This window comes from Salmo trutta, chromosome 14, assembly GCF_901001165.1.
Source record: "Salmo trutta chromosome 14, fSalTru1.1, whole genome shotgun sequence".
NCBI lineage: Eukaryota > Metazoa > Chordata > Actinopteri > Salmoniformes > Salmonidae > Salmo > Salmo trutta.
Window position 1 is genome coordinate 21084440 of NC_042970.1, and position 27831 is coordinate 21112270.

The following is a 27831-nucleotide window of genomic DNA, read 5'->3' on the forward strand; positions in this document are numbered from 1 at the left end:
AATAGCTCTCCTCTAGCTGACAATCAGTCAGCGCCATTCTGCATTGCCAGCTAGTGCGAGCCAACCAACACGAAATGAAAATGGAGGACTAAACGGAGACTGTGCAAGAACGTAAAATATCGTCAATGTTTACAAGTGGGTCGAATTGCAACGTATTATATACCCAAACTATACTTGTGTGGCATTCTTTGGCAATTACTAGATACAGTACGGTTGAATACTGTTTATATTTGAAAGTATCTAGCTAGTTGTAAGCCGCTAGCTAGCCAGTCGAAGCGTGGTGGTGGCCTAGCTAACGTTCCGCGTTTTGTAACGTAATTTGCGGGTAATACATCACGCTAATTGTATGTTCGTAAACGTAACTTATTTTGCTTTAAACGAGTCCCTATCTGTGTGTGCATTAACGCATGTTGTCTGGTGGCATGAATTCATGTTGAGGTCACTGCATGGGGATCGCTACATAGTTTGCTACATTAAAATGGTGGGTGTGTGATCCTTCTCGAGTTTACTTCAATGCTTTTATCTAGTAAATTTGCAAAACATCAAGTACTTGGTTAGCTAGTTGTGGCGTACAATATTTAGCCACCCAACATAAATCTCATCGTTTTCTAGCTAACGATCGTGTCCGATTTCTCAGTGGACGCAGACGCCTTGCATTTGCGACCTACTGCTACGTTAACGGTAACACGATAAGCGATTCGTGTCAATAATTGTTTCTTCGGTGTCATTCAGATACTTCTTTGCCAGCCACCCGAGTACGACTATCGGGATTATAATTTGTATGATCCGAAAGACAAAGTCGAGCATGTGATGTGTTCCTACAACGGTTGTCAAGATCTAGCTAGATGGTTCGCAGTGTTCTGTTAGGCCTGGACTGAGAGCTATCTAGCTAGCACAGTGCAAAATAACGTCAGGCATTAGTATGCGATCACTGTCACTTCCCCACGATTTAGTTTAGAATAACATTGTAGTTCTTTAGCAATGTTGCAGTGACCACCCCTTCACCCAACATGCCAATTGGGGTGGGTCTCTGGGAGTGGTTTTCTCACGTGTGTCGTGACCATGATCGGGGAACAATCCGCGGTGCACCCCTCTCATCCCAGCATCGCGGTTCTCTTGCTAGTATTATGTCTTTCGTTGAATCGCTGTAAATTCAAATCCAGACATTTAAAATTCCTTTTTATTTTGTGGGTGAGGCTATTTAATTAATTACTATGTTTTAAAGGAGGGGAAGAAATGTCAATAGGCCTACCACTCTGCCTTTAAATGAGGACTCAACTCTTGCCAGTTCACTTCACCTATTTTGTGGGCCGAGTCCCTTTGCATTCACATTGCTATGTTTAGAAAGGAACCAATATATCTTTCCAATATGCACGCAGGGTTTTTACAAAGTGCAGGACAAGCCATTCAATCAGAATGTTTTATGAAGACTGCTATATATACCTACATACATTTTGGAAGCAAATATGTTGCATTTAATTAAAATATAATAATTGTAAACAGAATATACTATTAACATGTACATTTTATTGATAACAGGATAAATGGCAATAGAATAAATGCACTTGTACACCGAAAAGTGCAGTTTTCCCAGACATCTGGCAGTATTTCAATGTTGAGAAGTGTGGATTAAGGTAAAATTTGGAGTACAGTAGCATATCCCATCCCTGCATTCAGGTACGTTTTTCGACCCTGAGTGTAACGGTAGGGTCTGTATCTTTTGGCAAGTGCTTCATCTATTGGTGAGTTGTAGAAATTTGGTTAATTTGCGTTGCATTTGTCCATTAATACCATCAATATGGTCTTTTGGCATACAATAACCATTTATATTCAGTGGTGTACCCTCCCCAACAGTAAATCAGGGATGAGAAATGCATTTGAGAATAATCAGACCAATGTAAATGGGATATTGAATCTTAACATGTGAAAGTAAATGTCAATGTTTCCCTGCATGTGTGTTTGTCAGTCATTGAAACATACAATGGGGTGCACATTTTAAAACTTTACAACTTTGTGTATTAGGCAACTTCTATACAGCCAAAGCCATTCCCAGAGCTGTGCTAATGTAATTTTGATGTCAAGTTGTTGGTCTGAAGTGTTTATTTAGTGACAGTTTAATATGTTTTTACAACCCAGTTAAGTTTTATTATTATGATACAGATGTTTTGTCAATTAATGCACCAATTCAGAGATAAATATGACTGACTTGAATCCCAGGCAAACCCCCAAAACTGCAGAAATGGTCTTGTCTCTCTTTTCTTGCTGCATTTGTATATCCCCCATCACCAATTACCTTTCTCATTGAGATATTCTGAAATTGTAGTTGTCACATGCTTCGTTAACAACAGCTGTAGACTAACAGTGAAATGCTTACTTATGGCCCTTCCCAACAATGCAGAATACAATAGTAGTAGTAATAATAAATAGTAACATGAGGAATAAATACACAATGAGTAACGATAACTTGGCTATAGACATGGGGTACCAGTACCGAGTCGATGTGCAGAGGTACGAGGAAATTGAGGTAGATATGTACATACAGGTAGAGGTAAAGTGACTAGGCAACAGGATAGACAGTAGCAGCTGTGTGTAACTGTGACAAATGTGTGGACGTAGAGTAAAAAATAGTTAGTCCGGATGGCTATTTGGTTTAACTATTTAGCAGTCTTGTGGCTTGAGGTTAGAAGCTGTTCAGGAGCCTTTTGGTCCCAGAGGTTTCGCCTGTTCGGTACCGGTTGCCGCTGGAGTCTTGGACAATTTTGTGGGCCTTCCTCTGACAACATTTGGTATAGAGATCCTGGATGGCAGTGAGTTCGACCCCAGTGATGTACTGGGCCGTACGACTACCCTCTGTAGCACCTTACGGTCAGATGACGAGCAGTTGCCATACCAAGCGGTGATGCAGCCAGTCAAGATGCTCTCAATAGTGCAGCTGTACAACTTTTTGAGGATCAGAGGGGCCTATGCTGAAACGTTTAAGCCTCCTGAGGGGGAAGAGCCATTGTCGTGCCATAGGGCTGGGCGATATATCAAATTATTAATTCAAATTTATGTTATAGCGCGATGTTCCAAGTGCCTGTATCGCTAGAATCTAGACTAGGTTTGTCGTATTTTCAGTTTTTATGAGTGTTCCGTCTCCTTCGCAACTTCCCACTCAGACACCAAGCCCGTCCCCCAGCCTACTCGCAAGACGAAATATAATGTATTCTCTGACAAGCAATTTAAACTCGCTATTTGAAGTTTGGTCCAACAGAATCGGTCATATGGACACTGAACTGCTTAGATACATTATTTTACTGTAGCAGACGACAACTTAACCTTTCTAACGATACCGTTTTTATGTCTCAACTCCCAAAATGTAGAGTAGAGCAGACCCTACTAAAACGAGAGTATCAATGACCATGATTGTGGGAAATTAATGCTCAGTTTATGTCGCTCCCGCTAGCAACATTTTAGCCACAGACGTAAACGTCAGCAGTCTAGTCTGTGTTTTCTAATTGTGCAATGAGCATTAAAAGACGCGTTTATATAAGGGATTGGCAACTCATTTTCATTCTGAGAAATAAGCATCTTATCCAGGTAGGCCACTTGATTTCAATATCTAAACAAAGTGAACAGGCTAGAGGATCTATTAATCACAGTTCAACTGTACTACTTTGTTAGCAAGCAAATAGATCCAAGTAGGCTAGACTTGAAATAGAAAGTTATCTTGGCTACTCACTAGCACGCGGGCTTGTAATTGATGGATTTGTTTGCGACCTGTGTTAATTTTCTATAATGCCTGCTATTATAAGTTGTTCATTATTAGAGGATGTGCATGATTCTGGCTAAATTTATAACAAAAAGGGCATTTTCATAGACGGACTTGAAAGCCAGATAAGTGATTTATTGCAAAAAGCAGGTTAAACTATTTTGATTAAATTATTAGTGTGTCTTATGGTGGTAGGTTTATATTTAGCACTGTATTGACCTTTTTAATTGTGCAACAAAGCTTATTTAGATCATGTATTTTTGGGGTGGAGATATACTGTGTATTCTGAAAGTATTCAGACCCCTTGACGTTTTACACATTTTATTACGTTACAACCTTATTCTAAAATGGATTCAATTATCAATCTACACACTACCCAATAATGAAAAGAGCGAACAGTTATTTTAAGAAATGTTTTGAAATTATAAAAAAATAAATAAACAGGTACCTTTATTTACATAAGTATTCAGACCCATTGCTATGAGACTCGAAATTGAGTTCTGGTGCATCCTGTTTCGATTGATCATCATTGAGATGTTTCTACAACTTGATTGGAGTCCACCTGTTGTAAATTCAATTGATTGGCATGTTTTGATATTGCACACACCTGTCTATATAAGGTCCCACAGTTGACAGTGCATGTCAGAGCAAGAAGGAATTGTCCGTAGAGCTCCGAGACAGGATTGTGCCGAGGCACAAACCAAAAAGTTTCTGCTGCATTGAAGGTCCCCAAGAACACAGTGGCCTCCCTCATTCTTAAATGGAAGAAGTTTGGAACCATGAAAACTCTTCCTAGAGCTGGCTGCCTGGCCAAACTGCAGTCAGGGGAGAAGGGCCTTGGTCAGGGAGGTGCCAAGAACCTCATGGTCACTATGAGAGAGCTCCAGAGTTCCTCTATGGAGATGGGAGAACCTTCCAGAAGGACAACCATCTCTGTAGCACTCCACCAATCAGGCCTTTATGTCAGAGTGGCCAGACAGAAGCCACTCCTCAATAAAAGGCACATGACAGCCCACTTGGAGTTTGCCAAAACAAAGGACTCAGACCATGAGAAACAAGATTTTCTGGTCTGATGAAACCAAGATAGAACTCTTTGGCCTGAATGCCAAGAGTCACGCTTGGAGAAAACCTGGCACCATCCCTACGGTGAAGCATGATGGTGGCAGCAGGGACTGGGAGATTTGTTAGGATCAAGGGAAAGATGAACAGATCAAAGTACAGAGAGATCCTTGATGAAAACCTGCTCCAGCGCACTCAGACTGGAGTGAAGGTTCACCTTCCAACTGGAAAACTACCCTAAGCACACAGCCAAGACAATGCAGGAGTGGCTTCGGGACAAGTCTATAAATGTCCTTGAGTGGCCAGCCAGAGCCTGGACTTGAACCCGATCGAACCCGATCTCTGGAGACACCTGAAAATAGCTGTGCAGCGACGCTCCCCATACAGGTGTGCCAAGTAGAGGTCGACCGATTATGATTTTTCAACGCCGATGCCGATTTATTGGAGGACCAAAACCCGCCGATACCGATTAATCGGCCGATGTTTGTACTAATGACAATTACAACAAAACTGAATTAACACTTTTTTTTATTTTAACTTAATATAATACATAAATCAAATTTATTTAGTCTCAAATAAATAATGAAACATGATCAATTTGGTTTAAATAATGCATAAACACAGTGTTGGAGAAGAAAATAAAAGTCCAATATGTGCCATGTAAGAAAGCTAACGTTTAAGTTCCTTGCTCAGAACATGAGAACATATGAAAGCTGGTGGTTCAATATTCCCAGTTCTTCAATATTCCCAGTTAAGAAGTTTTAGGTTGTAGTTATTATAGGAATTATGCATCGACTATTTCTCTCTATGCCATTAGTATTTCATTTAACTTTGACTATTGGATGTTCTAATAGGCACTTTATTGCCAGCCTAATCTCAGGAGTTGATAGGCTTGAAGTCATAAACAGCGCTGTGAATCAAGCATTGCTAAGTACTGCTGGCAAACGCTGCAAAGTTTGAATGAATGCTTACGAGCCTGCCGCCTACCACCGCTCAGTCAGACTGCTCTATCAAATCATAGACTGAATTATAATGTAATAAACACAGAAATATGAGCCTTTGGTCTTTAATATGGTCAAATCCGGAAACTATAATTTCGAAAACAAAACGTTTATTCTTTCAGTGAAATACGGAACCGTTCTGTATTTTATCGAACGGGTGGCAACCCTAAGTCTAAATATTGCCATTACATTTCACAACCTTCAATGTTATGTCATAATTATGTAAAATTCTGGCAAATTAGTTCGCAACGAGCCAGGCGGCCCAAACCTTTGCATATACCCTGACTCTGCGTGCAATGCACGCAAGAGAAGTGACACAATTTCCCTAGTTAATATTGCCTGCTAACATTAATTTCTTTTAACTAAATATGCAGGTTTAAAGAAATACACTTCTGTGTATTGATTTTGAGAGACATTGATGTTTATGGTTAGGTACATTCGTGCAACAATTGTGCTTTTTTCGCGAATGCGCATTTGTTAAATTGTCCCCCGTTTGGCGAAGTAGTCTGAGATTTGATGATAAATTAACAGGCACCACATCGATTATATGCAACGCAGGACAAGCTAGTTAACCTAGTAATATCATCAACCATGTGTAGTTAACTAGTGATTATGTGAAGATTGATTGTTTTTTTATAAGATAAGTTTAATTCTAGCTAGCAACTTACCTTGGCTCCTTGCTGCACTCGCGTAACAGGTGGTCAGCCTGCCATGCTGTTTCCTCGTGGAATGCAATATAATCGACCATAATCGGCATCCAAAAAACCTTTAAATCGGCCCTACTTAACAAGTTGACTATGTCTGTACCCTACACACTGAACCTTTTTTGCAGTAGTCACTATTCTATTATTTTGCAACCTTTTATTTCAATAGGTCTAGATGAAGTGAATTATTGTTGCTAATGTGTGTTATCATGAGACTAAAGGAAGTGATCTCATATAGACAAACTGTCAGAGAACAACCTGTTTCAGCAGTGTCTTGAATTTGGAATCCGTGACGTTGTATGATCTGAAGTCCCTGACAGTGTCTCACACATTGAAAAAAGTTAGGCGTTGGATGGGTGCCAACCTGTTGTGATGCATTATGTTTTTCAAGGCTGTATACTGTTGCAATTTCCGTACCCTCAAATGCTTAACGGATGTTTTCTGACTTATCTACAGGTCCAAGATCCCAGTTCCAGACCTGTGATGAGTACTGATCAGAACCTGCTGTGAGTGGAAAAGGAGCACTTTTGTCATCAGAGAAGCACTTTATCAGTGCCCTACCACTACAGAGCAGCAGGTAGGCTCATGTTTTATTCTGTCAAAGAACGGATGCCATGCACTCATTTGTTTGATTTACGGTGGTTCCATTTATTTTGTAAACCATAGGAATCGTGTAAATGTAGATGTTTCAACAGACTAGGCTTGTCCCAGTAGTGGTGTTCTATATAGTTTTTATGAACTGGGTGGTTCGAGCCCTGAATGCTGATTTACTGACAGCCGTGGTATATTTAAGCAATAATGCCTGAGGAGGTGTGGTATATGGCCAATATACCACGGCTAAGGGCTGTTCTTAGGCACGTCGCAACGCGGATTGCCTGGACACAGCCCTTAGCCGTGGTATATTGGCCATATATCACAAACCCCCAAGGTGCCTTATTGTTATTATAAACTGGTTACCAACGTAATTAGAGCTGTAAAAATAAATGTTTGTCATACCTTTGGTATACGGTCTGATATACCACGGCTGTCAGCCAATCAGCATTCTGGGCTGATCCAGCCAGTTTATAACAGAATATATACCATGGGTATGACAAAACATTTATTTTTACTGCTCTAATTACATTGATAACCAGTTTATAATAGCAATAAAGCACATCTGTGGTTTGTGATATAGGGCAAATATACCACAGCTAAGGGCTGTATCCAGGCAATCCGCAGCATTGCGTCGTGCCTAAGAACAGCCCTTGGCCACATACCACACCCCATCAGCCCTTATTGCTTAATTGTACGAATTTGACGACATGGGAGAATTTGGCCCAATTAGTGAACTGCCTCAGATTTTCTGTCCTTCCATTATCATTTTCAATATCAAATATTTTAAGAGGTAACAATGAACAGCAAGGTGATAATATGGCATTGTAAAACTGTTTTACCTGAAGATGTACAAATATTGTTCTGTAGGAGGGGTTTTAAAATACTCATAACTTCGTTCAATCAAAATTCTTCTGCTGCTGTTTTGTCATTTTACCATGGTTTGTGGTGTAACGAGATCTAGGCTAACAAGGATAAATTCACTATTCAACTACGGGTAGAGTTATCATTATAACTACAGCAACCAACCTGCTGTAGCCATTTTGTGGAAATGAGGAAAATTGATGGTATGAAAAGACGATAGCAATGGCTGACAAAAACAAATTTGGATAATTTTGGGAAAAGGGTTGTCTATCGATATGAAGAAGGTAGTTGAACATTGACAAAGTGCTGCTCCACCCACCCACCCTCCCCAAAACAACCACACTCTTCAGTTAAATGGAGTTGAAGAGTAGCTATCTCAAGCTCGTCTCTTGTGCTCTTCTCTTAACTGTAGACGTTCTTTTTGAAAGTAGTGAGTGACTCCATCATCTATGGAGGAGAATGTGAGCCCTGAGCTCTATCTAGCTCTCGAGCCAGAGCAGAGCCAGGACCCTATGGATAGCAGCTCTCAAGGTACCTTGGACTAGCTTCCTTTCCCTTGTCAATGAGGGGGGCATCTTGTTTGTCTAACTTTAATGGGCACTGCACTGCTGGATTCTCTGTAATTACTCTTTGTAAGGTGTTGATTAGTGTGTAGGGTCAGGATTACTAGAATAACAATGGATTTCACTATTCCTATATACGCTTTGAAGACCTAATTAGCTTAGTAAATCATAGTCTTTTGATTGGCAAAATCTGCTACTTCACGTAAACACATTATTTGTGGCCCTTAATGTGTCTATACCATCAACAGCTATCCCAGAGGACGATAAGGTCCAGAAGGACAGAGTAGATAAAGAAGACCAAGAGCACGGTGACAATGCTACTAAGGAAAAGCTAGAGGAGACGGAGCAATCTGCTAAGACCACAAGCGAGTTCAAGAAGACCTGGAGATTCCGCCGGACCACCATAGCCAAGAGAGAAATGCCAGGAGACACAACTGCTGAGAGCCAGGATGGCCATGCAGGGCCTGTGCGCCGCAGCGGGAGGCAGGCCAAACGCACTGACAAGTTGGAGGAGTTCCTGCTAACCACCAAGAGAACGCGTACAGTGGGGAGGAGGAGTGCACCTGGCAGCGTAGAGGGTGGGGACCCTCCCTCCCAGACCCATACAGATGCGGAGACTGCCTCTGAGGCCAGCTTTGACGGCAACACAGAGGCCAAGTCTGTGGAGGGTAAACCAGATTCCCCAGTGAGGAAGACGAGCAGGAAGAGGACAACTCGGAATTCTAAAGGCCGTGGCAGCTGCAGAGGTGGCTCGGTCAGTGACGATGGAAGCTCTGACAATGAAGAGAAGGGTAGTGGAGATGCACCTAAAGAGCCCCAGCCTCAGCCCCAGGAGGAGAAGGAGGAGGACAAGAAGACAATCATCCCTGAAAAGAAAGAGGAGGAGGATACAGTGCAGCCGCAGCCAGAGCAGGACTCTGTGAAGAAAGAAGTGTCAGAAAAAGAAGAGGAGGAGGACGAGAAGGAGGTAAATGAAAAAGAAGAGAGCGAGGAAAAGCCTGTGGAGACCAGTGGGAGGCATGCCTCCAGGTCCAGCAGTCCTGCCAAGGCGGCCAGTAGGGGCACCAACCCAAACAAGAGAGACACCAAGTCCAGGGGAGGGGCAAAAACCCGCAAAGACAAGGAGGAAGAGGATGATGATGAATACCCATCATCCTCATCATCCAGTGACTCGGGCGACGCTGAAGGATATGACCCTAATGCATTGTACTGCATCTGTCGACAGAAACACAACAAAAGGTAAGCATTTGGATGTTATTTTGCATTTCAATTGGAAATCTGATGCCTCTAGTACCTAAAAATGCTTGTCTGATCCTTCATGGATTACGGATTGTGATCAAAATAGCCTCCATTTCCCACCGACAAGGGGATGAATAGTTAGTGATTAGTTAACCCGAGTGATGTCCTTGACTTGTAAACTATTATCACGATACTTTGCTGCCGATTGCGATTCTCACGATTCTATATGTATTGCGATTCGATACTGTTATTTTACTACGATTCAATGTTCCATATTGCTCACCACATGGTCGCTGGACCAGAGAGAAAGCCATGAGAAACACATTTTGATCAGTCAGGAAAATAAAAGTGCTCAAAACAAATTGGCTCCCTATTTAAAAGATGGAGAACAAGCTGTGAAGGTAAAATACTGGAGTTTTGGTGCAGGTACAGCCAACTAGCGCAAAAATATAGCAACATTGTCAAAACAATGTGATATAAATCGTCAAAAATAATATCACAATATGTAACCCTCCCATTGCTACTGTTTGCATAGTAGTCTCTCTATGCTCTGCTAAGTGCTCTGTGTACGTTCAGGTTCATGATCTGCTGCGACCGCTGTGAGGAGTGGTTCCATGGAGACTGTGTGGGCATCACTGAGGCTCGTGGACGTCTGATGGAGAGGAACGGGGAGGACTACGTCTGCCCCAACTGCACCACCAAGAAGAGCCAGACAGCCAAGCCCAATGGCAAACTTAAAGCAGCTGTCCCTGGGGCCCGCAAGGCCGAGCAGAGCCCCTCTGTGGCAGCTTCCTCACCTACAGCTGCTACTGGTGCAGATGAGAAGGGTGGAGATGACTTGGGTATTAAAGGGAGAATAGAGAAAACAACAAACCCCAGTGGAAAAAAGAAGATCAAGATTTTTCAGGCAGTAGGTTTTCTATTACTTTTCTCATAGCTCCAGTGGATGAACCCAACAAAAAACCTGTTCAAGTTTGTCATGCCAATAATACCTTTCTGAAAGACATCTGAGAGCTCCATATTAGGGATGGGTGTGAATACTTGATTGAATGTTTATATTTTATTACTAATAATTGATTAAAAGCACTCAATGTGTAAGCAATGACAACATATCAAACTCTGAGATGTGTTTATTGTTTGTAGTGAAAGTAGGTTTTCGTTTTCAGTTGTATCAGGACAACCTGTATTTGGAACAACCGTGTTGCACTGTGCACCTGTGTGACCTGTTTGACTTTCAACAGGCAACAGAGGAGTTTAATCTACCCAAATGTATCGGGCCAGGCTGTGAGAAGAACGCCCTGAAGGACTCTGTCTACTGCGGCAGCGAGTGTATCCTGAGACATGCCGCCGCAGCCATGGCAGCCAAGTCCATCTCTGAGCCCAAGCAGAAAGATGAACCTAAGCAGAAAGACCAAGACAAGGCCAAGGGACAGAAGAAAACACCTGGTACCAGGGCAACGCCCAAGGTAAACATGGGGTTCATAAGATATCGAAGATGATTACATTTTTACCTACTGAAACTGGTTAGTAATATATTGTGTGGAGCCCAAATTAAGCATAGGCCTCATACATTCCAATGTTTTGAAATACGTTCTCTAAATCGGGCCAAAAAGGTACACCAATTTTGAGTGTGAAATTGAGTGTGAATATTTCATTACCAATTGGGTTATACAACTGGTTAGATTTTTTTCAGAAATATCTTGAGTAATTATAGTGACCTGAAATAATGTTTATTGGTTACTTGCTAGATTGTAATTCTTTCTGAGTCATTGGTAGCAAACATTCATGGAAAGGTTGGTGATTGATTGCATCAGTAGGAACTACAGAACACAATTCTGGTCTGAGGAACATCTTGTGGAGGAGAGACAGGGGGACATTGCCCCAGGAGAAATATATTTGCCGTCATTTGATTGCTTTTCAATAGCTATTTCATCTATTCAGCTGTGTCTAATAAATTACAGACAACTGTCGTATGATTTACTAAATTGTTTTTTTCCCCCAACGTAATGAATTGGCAGCAGTTTAAAATTGTATATACAGTACCAGTCAAAAGTTTGGACACCTACTCATTCAAGGGTTTTTCTTTATTTTTACTGTTTTCTGCATTGTAGAATAATAATTAAGACATCAAAACTGTGAAATAACACATATGGAATCATGTAGTAACCAAACAAGTGTTAAACAAATCAAAATATACTGCTAAAAAAAATAAAGGGAACACTTAAACAACACATCCTAGATCTGAATGAAAGAAATAATCTTATTAAATACTTTTTTCTTTACATAGTTGAATGTGCTGACAACAAAATCACCCAAAAATAATCAATGGAAATCCAATTTATCAACCCATGGAGGTCTGGATTTGGAGTCACACTCAAAATTAAAGTGGAAAACCACACTACAGGCTGATCCAACATTGATGTAATGTCCTTAAAACAAGTCAAAATGAGGCTCAGTAGTGTGTGTGGCCTCCACGTGCCTGTATGACCTCCCTACAACGCCTGGGCATGCTCCTGATGAGGTGGCGGATGGTCTCCTGAGGGATCTCCTCCCAGACCTGGACTAAAGCATCCGCCAACTACTGGACAGTCTGTGGTGCAACGTGGCGTTGGTGGATGGAGCGAGACATGATGTCCCAGATGTGCTCAATTGGATTCAGGTCTGGGGAACGGGCGGGCCAGTCCATAGCATCAATGCCTCCCTCTTGCAGGAACTGCTGACACACTCCAGCCACATGAGGTCTAGCATTGTCTTGCATTAGGAGGAACCCAGGGCCAACCGCACCAGCATATGGTCTCACAAGGGGTCTGAGGATCTCATCTCGGTACCTAATGGCAGTCAGGCTACCTCTGGCGAGCACATGGAGGGCTGTGCGACCCCCAAAGAAATGCCACCCCACACCATGACTGACCCACTGCCAAACCGGTCATGCTGGAGGATGTTGCAGGCAGCAGAACGTTCTCCACGGCGTCTCCAGACTCTGTCACGCCTGTCACGTGCTCAGTGTGAACCTGCTTTCATCTGTGAAGAGCACAGGGCGCCAGTGGCGAATTTGCTAATCTTGGTGTTCTCTGGCAAATGCCAAACGTCCTGCACGGTGTTGGGCTGTAGGCACAACCCCCACCTGTGGACGTCGGGCCCTCATACCACCCTCATGGAGTCTGTTTCTGACCATTTGAGCAGACACATTTGTGGCCTGCTGGAGGTCATTTTGCAGGGCTCTGGCAGTGCTTCTCCTGCTCCTCCTTGCACAAAGGCGGAGGTAGCGGTCCTGCTGCTGGGTTGTTGCCCTCCTACGGCCTCCTCCACGTCTCCTGATGTACTGGCCTGTCTCCTGGTAGCGCCTCCATGCACTGGACACTACGCTGACAGACACAGCAAACCTTCTTGCCACAGCTCGCATTGATGTGCCATCCTGGATGAGCTGCACTACCTGAGCCACTTGTGTGGGTTGTAGACTCCATCTCATGCTACCACTAGAATGAAAGCACCGCCAGCATTCAAAAGTGACCAAAACATCAGCCAGGAAGCATAGGAACTGAGAAGTGGTCTGTGGTCCCACCTGCAGAACCACTCCTTTATTGGGGGTGTCTTGCTAATTGCCTATAATTTCCACCTGTTGTCTATTCCATTTGCACAACAGCATGTGAAATGTATTGTCAATCAGTGTTGCTTCCTAAGTGGACAGTTTGATTTCACAGAAGTGTGATTGACTTGGAGTTACATTGTGTTGTTTAAGTGTTCCCTTTATTTTTTTGAGCAGTGTATATTTTATATTTGAGATTTTCAAATAGCCACCCTTTGCTTTTACAGCTTTTCACACGCTTGGCATTCTCTCAACCAGCTTCATGAGGTATTCACCTGATATGCTTTTCCAACAGTCTTGAAGGAGTTCCCACATATGCTGGGCACTTGTTGGCTGTTTTTCCTTCACTCTGTGGTCCAACTCATCCCAATCCATGTCAATTGGGTTGAGGTCGGGTGATTGTGGAGACCAGGTCCTCTGATGCAGCACTCCATCACTCTCCTTCTTGGTCAAATAGCCCTTACACAGACTGGAGGGGTGTTTTGGGTCATTGTCCTGTTGAAAAACAAATGATAGTCCCACTAAGCCCAAACCAGATGGGGTGGCATATCGCTGCAGAATGCTGTGGTAGCCATGCTGGTTCAGTGTGCCTTGAATTCTAAATAAATCAGACAGTGTCACCAGCAAAGCACCATCACACCTCCTTCTCTATGCTTCACGGTGGGAACCACACATGCGGAGATCATCCGTTCACCTACTCTGCGTCTCACAAAGACACGGCGGTTGGAACCAAAAATCTAAACTTTGGACTCATCAGACCAAAGGACCGATTTCCAACAGTCTAATGTCCATTGCTTGTGTTTTTTGGCCCAAGCACATCTCTTCTTCTTATTGGTGTCCTTTAGTAGTGGTTTATTTGCAGCAATTCAACCACGAAGACGTGATTCATGCCGTCTCCTCTCAACAGTTGATGTTGACATGTGTCTGTTACTTGTGAAAAAAAATTTTGGCCTGCAATTTCTGAGGCTTCGAACTTTTTAACTTATCATCTGCAGCAGAGATAACTCTGGGTCTTCCTTTCCTGTGACGGTCCTCATAAGAGCCAGTTTCATCATAGCGCTTGATGGTTTTTGCGACTAAGGCCTTCATGTCTTAAAGTAATGATGGACTGTCGTTTCTCTTTGCTTATTTGAGCTGTTCTTGCCATAATATGGACTTGGTCTTCTACCAAATAGGGCTATCTTCTGAATACCAACCCGACCTTTTCACAACACAACTGATTGGCTGAAACACATTAAGAAGGAAAGAAATTCCACAAATTCTATTTTTTACAAAGCACACCTGTTAACTGAAATGCATTCCAGGTGACTACCTCATGAAACTGGTTGAGAGAATGCCAAGAGTGTGCAAAGCTGTCAAGGCAAAGGGTGGCTACTTTGAAGAATCTCAAATTTCTTTAACACTTTTTTTGGTTACTACATGATGTGTTTACTACGTGTTATTTCATAGTTTTGATGTCTTCACTATTATCCTACAATGTAGAAAATAGTAAAAATAAAGAAAAACCCTTGAATGAGTTGGTGTGTCCAAACGTTTGACTGGTACTGTATATTTGTCCATTTGCTTTGATGTATTGGTGAATTGAGGTTGATGTCAGACTTTGATCATTAAGTATTTAATTGAACCTAACATATGCAGAACATATGCACAAACACACCACAGGTGAAATTCAATTAACTTGTGAATAACCTTGTTTCTCATTTTAATGTGCATCGTCCTGCATTACATAACACCATAACTTTCAATATTTTGCTATGAAACCCTTCCTTTACTGATTTGAGTGAATGTCTGTCTGTCCATCCAGAAGAATTCCACCACTGGGAGGAAGACCAGCAAGAAGTCCACAGAGGAGGAAGAGTCTGACGCTGAGGCTGATGAGGATGGTGATGAAGAGTCACACGAAGAGCATCCACCGCCACCCGCCATGTCGTCCTGGTCCAGCGACCATAATTACAATGCAGTAACGCCAGAAAAGACTACACCCATAGCACCACCAACAGTGTTAAACAAAACGTGTATGTATCTCTTTGAAGGTCTTAATAATCCACTCTTAACTGTTTATCTTCTCACACTATAGGGGTTGTCTAGTGAGCCAGTTGAATGTATGATATGCATTGATCTATTACGGGTTCTTTGAAAAACCACGTTGTTTGCCCATTATAAATGTGGTTGTTATCATGGTGACGTAATGGCTTAGATGAATGACCCATATCTGTGGGGAAAACTGTAATGACATTGGGTCCCCAAATGTATTCTGAGTATGTTGCCAGGGCCTGGTTACTTAGTCAGGTATGCAGAGTGGGTAAGTACACATTGCAATGAATGGATACAAAGATAAGTATTTTAGGATTTATTTTGAAAACCCTATTGTTAAAAAGAAAATCAGTAACCATGAACAAAGCAATGGTTGGGGATTACTTGTGTAGATTCATATAAATCCTAGGTTACTGTATGCTGTGTGTGTGTTGGCATCCATGTGGTGCGTGTGAGTATCTCCACGTGCTCCTCTTGCCAAAGCTGCTGTTCATCTGAAGGCAGTCCCTCCCTCTTCTCTCCAGCAGGTAGGTCTGTGACTTTTTATCCCTGGATTTATACAGTGGACAATACAGAAATACAGCTCACTGCAGATTTAATTCAGCCATGTCTCTTCAGCGCAGCCAAGGAAGTATTCACTATTAGTTTTGTGAATAACGTGCTGGTTTTTCAAATAGTTTGCATTATTATTCATATTGAATGTCATGCATCCAAACTCCCTCTGCGACACTGGCAATAAAATAAAAGGTGTTAAGACAGATTTTGGATGCCTTGATTGATTATGGGAGAGGTCTTGGATTAATGGGGATGTCCTGGCCAGTTGCTCTGTCAGCATGTGCCACAGATCTACACCGTGCCAGGAGGAAGTGCAAGTCTGAAGCGGACAGACTGGCGAACAGCTGGGACAGGAAATCTATAGTTTCTTCTACTGAGACAAGACCAGCTGAAGACACAGGAGCACAGAAGTATTAGAATGACTGCACAAGAAGAGTGGAAGACCAGAGTCCTCATAAACTATACATAAAGAGCAGGGGGGCAGACTGTTGTCACCTAAAAGTTATACCACACTTCTGATTTACTGATATGAAAATATATGAAATATATATTTAGGGACAATTGAGTGTATTGTTCACTATGAGGAACTCTGCTTTGGTTCCTAGCTTTATCCAGGTTACTTAAGAAGGCAGATATTACAGGTTGTGGGATTTTGGAGTGTGAGTGCAGTCACAAGGTATTTGGTAGTTCACGCTCTCAGGAACCATCTTATCCACCATAATACCAGCTGTCTGTTACTCTCGACCTTGAGGGATGCTCACATGTCTATATCTTCTGATCTGTAATATCTTATTTTGCAGACATACAAGTTCTGATTATGACATTTTTATTGTTTGACAACGAGATCTATATTTTTTGGTACAAATCAGTCAACTCGAAATTGTTTCTCTGGATCAATTAGTAATTGTGTAGTTGGTGATGGCAGTAACATTTTCTCTTGATGGCACTCGGGTATTGCCGTTTTGCATGTACATCCCAAATTCTCATACTTTGGTAATGAGCAATACAGACATGGCAGAAAAGCTTAATTTGCTTTAACAAAGCTATAACTAATATAGATGTACATATTTTGACATGGTCATACACATTTTATTTGAGCTAGTATGCACAACCCATGTCTGTGGAAGATGTTGCATTGATCTTGAATAGTTTTTATTGAATTGTTGAGGTTGATAATATTCCTTGACAATACATATTTAGTCTTTATTGAATTCTCATTAAATGCGTGTACCCCTGAAGGTAGATGATGTTAGGACATCACTACACTGTTTTGTTTGCTAGCTTTGCTAGCTTCACAGCTCTACTTTCTGTGGTGAACATATCCGATTTTAGGTGGGTAGTATGAAGATATATAATGTTCAGACATTATTTTCCTTGACATGGTAAGTTCCAAGTTCAGTTGAACTTTTGGGAAACATTGGTTGTTTTGGCCCACTTGATAGTGGGTCAACTGGTGGGATCTTCAAAGACCAGACAAAGGGAGAAACCCCTTTACCCAGTGACTTTCTAGACAGGGTGTCTTTGGACACAACTAGTATCTGTTCTGATCTAATGGGTTGTTGATTGGGATCCAGAGCTGTAGCTCAGGAACGGATGTAAAATGTTGGTTATGCAGGCACCATTCATATCAGAGAGCACTGTTGCTTAGTAGTCAGGCCTGTGAGGATTTAGCCAGCTCATCCTTTCTGATAAGACTGAAGTGTTGAGTCTTGCTGACATTCTTCATGAAAAGGATTACCACCATTTCAACTGATGTTAAGAGGATTCAAATTGCAACGCCAACATGATGGCGATACATTTTTGCCGGAGAATAATGGAGATTTCTACGTTCTAACTTTCTGTTTTTATATTAATTCAACCCATTGTTGTATGTGTGCATATTGTTGGCTTTTTCAGTGTGTGGAAAGAGTATTTAACCAGGTTTATTTTGTGTTTCTAATGTCAAGGTATTTATTTCTACATCCAACAAAGAGAGGAGGTCCTGTCTTCAAATCACCAACATTTGGTGTTTTTTGTATGCATTCTGGTCAGATGCTGTCTGACAGTCAGTGATTAAGTGAATCTAAGTGGGGATATCTTACACCACCCCAAGATCACATTGAATGTTCCTACATGTCCTAAATTCTGAATTCTATTTACTTGACCTTATGTTTATGATGGTTCACATACTGTTTGTACTTAAGTTTAAAATAAGTTGTTTTATCCTCCGCAGCTCCTGAAAAGGAGAGTGAAGAGGACCAGAGTGAGAAGGAACCAACCCCCCCTGAGAAGAAGTCTCCTGCTTCTACAATGCCACTCAAAGGAGGAAAGAAGTCTCCTGGCCCCAAAGTATTAAAGATATACACCAGACGCAACAAACCAGCAACTCCAGTCAGCAGTGCTAAGGCACCAAAGAAACAACCATATCCCCCTCCTAGCAAAACAACCAAATCCAAGAAACTACCACCACCACCTGCTGTCCTGACCCCTTCTGCCCCTGGCTCTCTAGACGCCCCACGACATCACGTCACAGGGGCCCTGAGGGTCGGCAAGTCCAGCTTTACCATCCCTAAGAAGCAGCCCCAGCCCCAGCAGAGAGACTCCTTAGGCCGTAGTCCGTCCAGAATCCCGTCCTCACCAGCCCCCTCCTCCCGACGCCCTGATCCAGCCACTTTAGCACCTTCCATGATGTGCCCGACGGCTCCGCCCAACAACCAGATGAGACAGAACATCCGCCGCTCGCTCACAGACATCCTATACAAGAGGTGTGTACCCATACGTTTATTGGAGAGAATAGTTTCTATTGTTTTGTGAGCTTCATGTACCTAAGGTCATTCATCTGAATGTTTATATTTCTAAGAGAATAAGATTGTTGTAGGCCAATGGGAAATAGATTTGCCTGAAATGAGCTCTAAATGTGAGTTGTATCTCATTGTTCCACCAGGGTGAGTGACAGTGATGATTTGAATATGTCTGAGAACGAGGTGGGAAAACTGGCTGTCAACATTGAGAAAGAGATGTTCAACCTCTGCTTGTGCACGGACAGCAAGTACAAGAACAAGTACAGGGGCCTCATGTTCAACCTGAAGGACCCCAAAAACAAGGTCAGTCCACAGAAACACTGACTTGGGCTCTTTTGTGTCTGCAGAAGAGACTAGTCAAGCGATAAGTTGTGTATGCTGAATCAAATATGCTGAATGTTGGAAAGCCATGTGCATTTTAATGACAAACTGTCTTTCTATATTATAGTAATGCGTTGTTGGTATGTGGGTAAATTCACTTACAACATGAATTGATTGTGAGTCATGAATTGGATTTAAATGAATCTGCTGAATATTGGAAGTTCACTCCAACCCAGATGCGCAGCCTACCAGACCTAGAATGATGTGAATGACAGCGTGTTGTGCTTGTCTCAGGGCCTTTTCTACAGGGTGGTCTGGGGAGAGGTCAGCCCCTTCAGGCTGGTGAGGCTGAGTGCAGATGAGCTGCTCTCCAAAGAGATCTCAGAGTGGAGGAAGCCTGACACCACTGAGGTAAGAGAACATGATAATGGAAACCAATAATTCTATGACCAGAGCAATACTTGGAATTTCATTGATTGTGCAACTAAATATCACAACTAGCCTTATATTCCCTTTATTGCTACAGACACTAAGTTGATGACCTACGTTTTATCCCATAGGCTCCCAGCGCTAGATCCCAGACAGGGCAGTCCAAATCGAGCCATAGGCAGGATGCTGGCCCCCATGATGTGGACATGGAGGACGCTCCTCCAATGTCTGATGGAGATGTATGTATCTCTGGCACCTCCCCATCTCCTCGCATGGCATCTGCTGCAGTAAGTGGTGGTTTTGTCTTTCATCTTCATTTTCCCTGCATAAGACTGGAACCATGCTATGCTGGGTGGCTAACATTTGGGTAATATATTGTGGTTTTACAGTTGAATTATCTTACCAACCTGTCCTATCCTTCTTTAAACTGTCCCTTTGTCCTACTGAAGCTCATTGCCATCTGCCCCGCAGCCTTGCTTTACTCAAATCACACCCACTGTGCATAAATGTAGCTATCATTTTACAGTTGATCTAATGATTCATGTATCAGAACTTTATTGCCATACAACAAATGGTTGCTTAGAATAATTTTGGTATTCAGGCCCTCATCAGATTTGGCTATGGTTTTATGTGCTATTTTGAGAATCCATTGAAGGTCAGTTTGTAGATTTGACTATCTCTCTGGTCTCTTTTCCAATGTGTTCAGGAACAAGAGGAAGCTGGCTCCACTCCCTTCTCTGGCTCAGTTCAGGCTGGGGTGAGGAGTGGCAGTGCCCTGCCAGATATCTTCAGCATGATGCGGGACACCACGGCTGAACACAGGGCCCACCTCTTTGACCTCAACTGCAAAATCTGTACAGGTAAAAATGAATGAAAAGAATGAGAGGTGAAGCGTTTTGATGGTATGTAAGAAACGGTGGCATATGTCCCTCAAAGATCTGAGGAAATATCTTAATTTCTATTACCCCATGCTTCACTTGGTGGATTTGAAGGTTTAAGTAGCCTCTGTTTCCTCTCTTCCAGGCCAGAAGTCTGCAGACGATGAACCAGCAGCCAAGAAGGCCAAACTCTCCAAGAAGCCCGAGGTGAGGCAAGAGGTGAGGCGCTTGCCCAGGTCCTCCTCAGGTGAACGTGCCCCGGTCAATTATCCCGGCAGTGAGACGCCAGTCCCTGAGCCCCTGCCCTACCATGAGGACGCAAGCATCATGTTACCTCCACCCCAGACCCCAGCCCCTGTCACCATACCAGCCGTCTCCTCTGTCAGCATCACCCGCAGAGATCCCCGCATGGCAAGACACAGCTCTGGAGTGACGGTCACCCACTCAGCCCCAGACACCTCCATGGTGGCACCAATCTCAACAGATACCTATTCAAGACCCATTCCAACAGATACCTATTCAAGACCTATCCCAGCAGAGCCTGCTCCGGTTGTAGTGATGGAGGTGGTGCCTAAGGGGCCCCTCCCCATGCCCCCGGCTCCTCCACCCTCCATCCCCAGGCCCGTCATGCAGAAAGCTGCCTCGTCAGAGCCTCCTCCAGAGGGTGAGACCGCCATCTTCCTCCATAGTCAGGAGATGATGTGGAAAGGATTCGTCAACATGCACACCGTGGCTAAGTTTGTCACTAAAGCATACCTGGTCTCAGGAACCTTTGAGCACCTGAAAGAGGTTGGTTATTCATTTGTTTGAAAAAAATGTAGGTCAATGGTAGTTGTAGTTCTTTTTACGTGAGCTAAGAAAAAACACATTGTCGAACTAATAACTCAGAGACTGACATGACAGCTGTTATATTTTAATCATAGTGAAATTTGAACTCAATTTTGACCAGAATACATGTATTACTTGTTTGATCTGGTTGTGAATAGATGTGGTAATAATGTCATCAGAGTTCAACACAAAGGTGACATTGTTACTCCTGTACAGGATCTACCTGACACCATCCACATCGGAGGCCGAATCTCCCCCAGCACCGTGTGGGACTATGTGGGGAAACTAAAAACGTCTCTGTCCAAGGTAAAGCTGTTCACCATGAGGTATTTATACACAACCTACTTCTTGGTTGAGGACCCTAAGGTCACACTTCTCTCTTTTGGGTTTGCCCTGTCCCCAGGAGCTGTGTCTGATCCGGTTCCATCCAGCCACAGAGGAAGAGGAGGTGGCCTATGTCTCTCTCTTCTCTTATTTCAGTAGCAGGAAGCGCTTTGGAGTGGTCGCCAACAACAACCGACGCATCAAAGACCTGTACCTCATCCCATTGAGTGCCAAGGACCCTCTGCCCTCCAAACTGTTACCCTTCGATGGGCCAGGTAAGCATCTGCAGGGAGACACAGTGGCCTCTGATAATCCACACACGGGTTCCATTATGATGTGTCAATATGCCTGAACACAATTAAGTTAGTAATGATGTCAGTCTATAGTTTTTTTCTGAGTGGTATCTTCAGGGTTTTGTTAGTTAGTTTTGTTCTGTGTGAAATGAGAGCTTGTTTCATGAAGTTGATTTACGATATACACTGTAGGGGGCGATCATGTGCTTTTGTTGTTGCCTTCCTCCATGACCATCCCTCTGTACTTTTTCTGTGCGCTCTGTGTACTTTGTGTATATTATCTTGTATCACATGTCTGTCTTAAATAAAGGATGTTGTGCATCACAGGTTGGTGCCACCTTAGATGTCAGTCTCAGCCTGTTGTTTTTAAGGCTCACCTTATACTCTGCACTGTAGATACTCCAGTGAAAATTGTTTGGGTAATGATGTTGTTTCTGAAAATGACATCTGCCACAGCATGTTACATTTAAAGTGTTCTACACTGCAACTTGGTCTACTGCGTTAGTGGATCTCCAGTACTTACATGTCATAACTGAAGCGGCAGCACCTGACCTGCACCTAGCCCATCCCATACCACAAACTGAATGCCTGGGGAGCCATGGTAAGTTATCCTGAGAGAGGTCCAGCTCAGTGAGCCTTGGACAGAGATTGGCCCACTCATGTTGCTGTTTTCAAGAAGATTAAGGACAAGAATAATCTATGGCTTTCAACCACTTGTCAGACTGAATTTAAGAATCAAGAAACACACATCCATTTAGTTTGTCAGCAGAGGTTGGGTTGGTATGTGTCATTAAAAACATAAGCTGAATGGACTGCACTCTACAACAAATATATAGTCTTTTTTATATGGCATCATAAAGAATATGTGGAAATGTCCACTTATTTACAAGTGACTTCATGAGAATGCATACTAATGACAATCTAACAAGATGAAAAGCTTTTTGAAACTGGTGAATGTGAGTGTTTGTGTAACTTTGAAGGGTGATGAGGTTGTTTGATCAGACAGGAACATGTAGTCTGTGCACTGCATTAGACAGTCACATTTCTCAAAGTATGATGGGGAGTTTGACTGTTCAGCAGTGTGATGATTCTTACTACTTTTATAAAGGTTGTCTGTGGCCTACAATTCTTGTTTTATATTATTTTGACACATTCATATTATAATTTAATGGTTATACTTTTACCTGATTATACAGGTGGCATTGTTTGCTCATGTTATTGAATGTTTAAACAATTCAAAATGGAACGTGAAGACCACAGCTTGTGAATTTAAATCAACACTTTTTTGTGATCTGTTTTTGAAATCCTATGTTGCTGTCATATCAGGGGGTGTTTGAAATAAGCTATTGTTTCACTGTTATCATTTCACCGTCTCTGGAAATGTTTCTTGAATCTAGTTGATATATGCAAGTATGTGAGTGGATACATATGTTTTTATTCCATTTTCATTATTTTACCTTTCTGTCTTGTAGGTCTTGAGCCAGCGCGCCCTAACCTCCTCCTCGGCTTGGTGATCTGCCAGAAGGACAAGAAGCGTGCTGTAGCCTCCTTTGAGACTGAAGAGAAGCGTTCCATGACCCAAATCAGAGACCTAGATGACACAGGCCTTCCAAAACCATCCTCGGCCATCAAGGCTGAAGTGAAAGCAGAGAAAGCCTTGCGGTACACCCAAGATCTTCCCTTCAACACATCCCCCCCAGGTACACCTCCCTCTCTCAGCTCCTCAGAGACCTCATCCACCTCCATGGCAGCCTCATCAGTGCTGTCCTTCCTGTCTTCTGTCAAAGCCCCTGCTACAGGCAGAGAGTCACCTTCCTCCAGCTCTGCTCTGTCCTCTGCTACCAATGCCACCCCCCTTCAGACCATCCTGAAGACTTTGTTTGGGAACAAGATGCATGACTCTGAGGCGTCCTTGTCCCCTTCTGAGCATGGTGCTGTTGACGTCTCAGCCGGCCCTGCTACTCTGCTTGATCCCATCGTTCAGCAGTTTGGACAGATTTCTAAGGAGAAGCAGGTGGATGAGGATGACCGACCATATGACCCAGAGGAGGAGTATGACCCAGGTATGGGCTATGGAGCACCCCAGAAGTTAGTTAAAGAACCTGAGGTCATCAAGCAGCCAGAGGCTACGGATCTAGACGATGTGGCCTATGATCCGGAGGATGACACCATCTTTGAGGAGGTCAGGACTGATGTCCCTGGTCAAGCCAGGGCCGCACCTGGAGGTCTGACCGAACAGCAGAAAATGCTGGAGGATCTCAACAAACAGATTGAGGAGCAGAAACGTCAGCTTGAGGAGCAGGAGGAATCCATCCACCAACCAGGGTCAACCACAGGGACATCAGCTGCCTCGTTCTCAGTCATTGATAGCTTGATCTCACAGCCATCCCTACTGGCCAACAGTCAGCTCCTGCAGCTGGGAAAAAAGGTTGATGAGTTGATGAAATCCTCCTCTGCTGCCGCTCCTTTGATTAACCAGAGAAGGGACCCAAGGCAGAGCAGGGACCCCAGGCCGAGTAGGGACCCCAGGAGGCTAACCTCAGACTCAATAGAAAAAGAAGAGACACCTCTTCCTGCTCCTGTCTCAGCCACCATGCAACCACCACAGACTGATGTCCAAGAACCAGAAACACCACTGTCCCAAGAAGAGGTTATAACAGAATCTCTTCCCTTCCTGGAATCAGACACAACAGAGGAGTCCATTCCCCTGTTAGGTGAGCGTGTAGAACCTGATATGGAGGTCAATTACGTGGAGAAACAAACTGTGGAATCGGAGGAAGTCGACCCAACCAAGAGTGACTTTGACAAATACAGTATTTGGCCAAATGCAGCCAGCATTTTAAAGACAGGAGAGATTTCTAATTCTGAGCAGAACAGTCAAGAGTCTACGTCCTCTGGCTACTTCAAGATGTCCGCAAACAACAACTCCTCAGCTTCACCTACAATTAATGTACTGTCTCAGAATGTCACCCAGGATAGCTCCACCCCGGTGGACACCCAATCCTCCCACATGTTACACATGGAAACATCAGGCTACATGGGCTATGGAGCTCCTCCTGACATTCCTCCTACAGCCACCTTCCCACCCCACCTTGGACCCCCACCGATGCAGGGTCCACCTCCAATGCTTGGGCCACCACCCATGCAGAGTATTCCTTCCTTGTCAGGCTCTCTACCTATGCAGAGACCTCCACCCATACCGGTTCCTTCACCCATGCAAGTGGAGAGTGACCAGTCTCAGTACTCTCAGTATGGGCCAACTCCTGCTGCTTACCCTCCCTATCAGAACCAGTGGGGTGGCTCTCAGCAGCAGTATGAGGCACCCCTTGGACCTCCACTCCAGACCATGAGTGGAGGACACCCTCCATTCCAGCCGATGGGCCAGAGAGCTCCACCTCCCCAGATGTTCAATTCCCCCATGGGTTCCCTGGCTCCCCAGCACACGGGGCAGCAAGGCCCACCTTCAGTCCAGTTCATAGAGGGCCATGGCCTTCCCCCACCTCCTACTTTTGATGGGCAAAATGGTCTAGCTCAAGCAAGGTTCACTGGACCCCCTCCTCCATTCAACTTCCCTGGACCCAGAGGCCCCCCTCCTCCCTTCACAGGGCCTCCCCCAGGCCACTTTGACAACAGAGGACCCCCTCCATCCCACTTCCCCGGACCTAGAGGTCCTCCGCCTTCTCATTTTGGGGATCATGGGTCCCAAGCACCCATGATCGACCCACCAAGAGCCCCTGTAGATCAGTACAACAATGCCAGTGTTGGTTCCTACCAGCAGAGCATGGACCATCACCAGGGTCAGACCCCTCCACACATGTACAAAGACAACCAGGCTCCCCCACCAGGCCCCTCTTACAGAGGACCTCCACACTACCAGTATGAGGGGCGGAGAGGCGCGCCTCCCAGTGGAGATGTGGGTGAACAGCGTTTCCATCCACCTAACCAGTTTCGGGACTCTAGAGCACCCTCCCCACCACCACACAGGGGATCTTATGATGACCAGAGACACCCTCAAGACCACTGGGGGGGCCCACCTCAGCATTTCGGAGGACCTGACCGGTTTCGACTTGACAATCCAGTTGACTTAAGACCAACCCGCCACAGTGGGCCACTGCTCCCGACCCCTCCAGAGGGCCCCATACCTCTACCAAACCGCATGGGGGGCCACAGCCCAGAGTCCCACAGGGATGACCACTGGCGACGACACTCGCCTGACATGAGAAGGAGCAGCTCCACTAGAGAGGGCTCAGAGCCCCGCGGTGGAGACAGTGCCAGTCGGCTTGAGGGTGGCCACAAAGACCGGGAGCCAATCCCTGTTTCCTCTGGGTTGTCGGAAAGGCAGAAGGATCTGTCTGAGGACCGCAGGAGAGAGAGGGACCGTGAGGGGCCCCAAGGGGCCAGGCCATGGGACAGGATCCAGGGCAAGCGCTGGAGCCGGGAGAGGGACAGAGGCAGGGAGAGAGACCGAGGAGAGAGGGAACGCAGCCGGGAGAGAGACCGCAGCAGAGGGAGGGCGGGAGAGCGGCACAGGGTTCCAGAGGGAGAGCGGCACAGGGTTCCAGAGGGAGAGCGGCACAGGGCTCCAGAGGGAGAGCGGCACAGGGCTCCAGAGGGAGAGCGGCACAGGGCTCCAGAGGGAGAGCGGCACAGGGCTCCAGAGGGAGAGCGGCACAGGGCTCCAGAGGGAGACGGGCACAGGGCTCCAGAGGGAGAGCGGCACAGGGCTCCAGAGGGAGAGCGGCACAGGGCTCCAGAGGGAGAGCGGCACAGGGCTCCAGAGGGAGAGCGGCACAGGGCTCCAGAGGGAGAGCGGCACAGGTCTCCAGAGGGAGAGCGGCACAGGGCTCCAGAGGGAGAGCGGCACAGGGCTCCAGAGGGAGACGGGCACAGGGCTCCAGAGGGAGACGGGCACAGGGCTCCAGAGGGAGACGGGCACAGGGCTCCAGAGGGAGACGGGCACAGGGCTCCAGAGGGAGACGGGCACAGGGCTCCAGAGGGAGACGGGCACAGGGCTCCAGAGGGAGAGCGGCACAGGGCTCCAGAGGGAGACGGGCACAGGGCTCCAGAGGGAGACGGGCATAGGAATCAAGAGACAGACAAGAGGAAGGACAGGGAGAGAGACCGTGACCGAGAAAGGGACAGAGTTAGGGGGAGAGAGCCTGACAGGAGAGACTACGACCGAGAGAGAGCCAGGAACAGAGACCGAGAGAGAGACAGAGAAAGGAAAAGAGACAGGAGCAGAGACCGGGACAGAGGCAGGGAGAGAGAGCCTGACAGGAGAGAAAACGACAGAGACAGAGCACGGGACCGAGAAAGGGACAAAGACCGAGACCGCCGGGACAGGAGCAAGAGCAAAGAAAAGAGAGAAGACAAAAAAGAATCAAACAAATCTTATGTCCCAAAGGAGAATGATAAACCTGCAGAGGTGGAAAGTGATAAAAACACATCATAATGTCTTACTTCTGTGGACCACTTTTCTCTGTAGTAACCCAATCACCCTGTGACTTTCACTTTCAGCATCATAACTGTACATGTAAATAGGCATTATTGTGAATGCTCTTGTAGTTGAAAGGTCTACACATTTTTGTATTCCTTTTGCCATTTTATACATTTTAACACATTTAAAGAAACTAATTTTGTGGTCTTAAGTATGATACCATGTAATTTATATATTACATCTACCTTTCTCCTGTCAAAGTACCTTCACGTGGTACAATAATCACATGAAAGTAACTCATTAACTCCCTTCCTTGTAATGTAGATATTTGTGTATATACTGGTATGTTTTTATTCACATTTTTCTAAGTAGAGAAATTATAAGCCATATATCTGGAATGGATAATGTGAGAATTGAGGAAACACATTGATTGCTATAGTCTAACGTATATGTCTAACGTATATGACAGTATGTGCTTGTATGTTCATCAGTCAAGCACTGAATGGTTGTATCTATAGTGTTGCTAATTACAGTTAACAGTTGAAATGTCCTGATTTTGTTTAAACTTGGCCAATTAAACCTACTTTGACTACA

General features: G+C 44.5%; 1 protein-coding gene across 3 annotated transcripts; it reads left to right on the plus strand.

Annotated features, from left to right (window-relative positions):
- On the plus strand, positions 1-27831 carry LOC115207611 (death-inducer obliterator 1). Of its 3 annotated transcripts, none has more exons than XM_029774876.1 (16): positions 1-135; positions 6972-7092; positions 8383-8501; positions 8782-9772; positions 10349-10682; positions 11014-11238; positions 15163-15373; positions 18160-18691; positions 18871-19030; positions 19343-19459; positions 19609-19716; positions 20184-20337; positions 20501-21144; positions 21400-21489; positions 21587-21782; positions 23273-27831. In XM_029774876.1, the coding sequence occupies exons 3-16, from the start codon at positions 8420-8422 to the stop codon at positions 27250-27252; spliced, it is 7824 nt and encodes a 2607-aa protein (XP_029630736.1). In that variant the 5' UTR covers positions 1-135; positions 6972-7092; positions 8383-8419; the 3' UTR covers positions 27253-27831. The 3 variants fall into 3 exon arrangements, with proteins under 3 accessions (XP_029630736.1, XP_029630737.1, XP_029630735.1); XM_029774875.1 differs by having other exon boundaries at positions 2-135; positions 19609-19764; XM_029774877.1 differs by lacking the exon at positions 8383-8501 and having other exon boundaries at positions 19609-19764.

Coding starts and splice junctions, on each gene's coding strand:
- LOC115207611 (XM_029774875.1), top strand. CDS start 8,420: ATGGAGGAGAATGTGAGCCCTGAGCTCTATCTAGCTCTCGAGCCAGAG. Junction 10,683..11,013: donor AGATCAAGATTTTTCAGGCA/GTAGGTTTTCTA, acceptor GACTTTCAACAG/GCAACAGAGGAGTTTAATCT. Junction 19,031..19,342: donor TGAAGGACCCCAAAAACAAG/GTCAGTCCACAG, acceptor TGCTTGTCTCAG/GGCCTTTTCTACAGGGTGGT.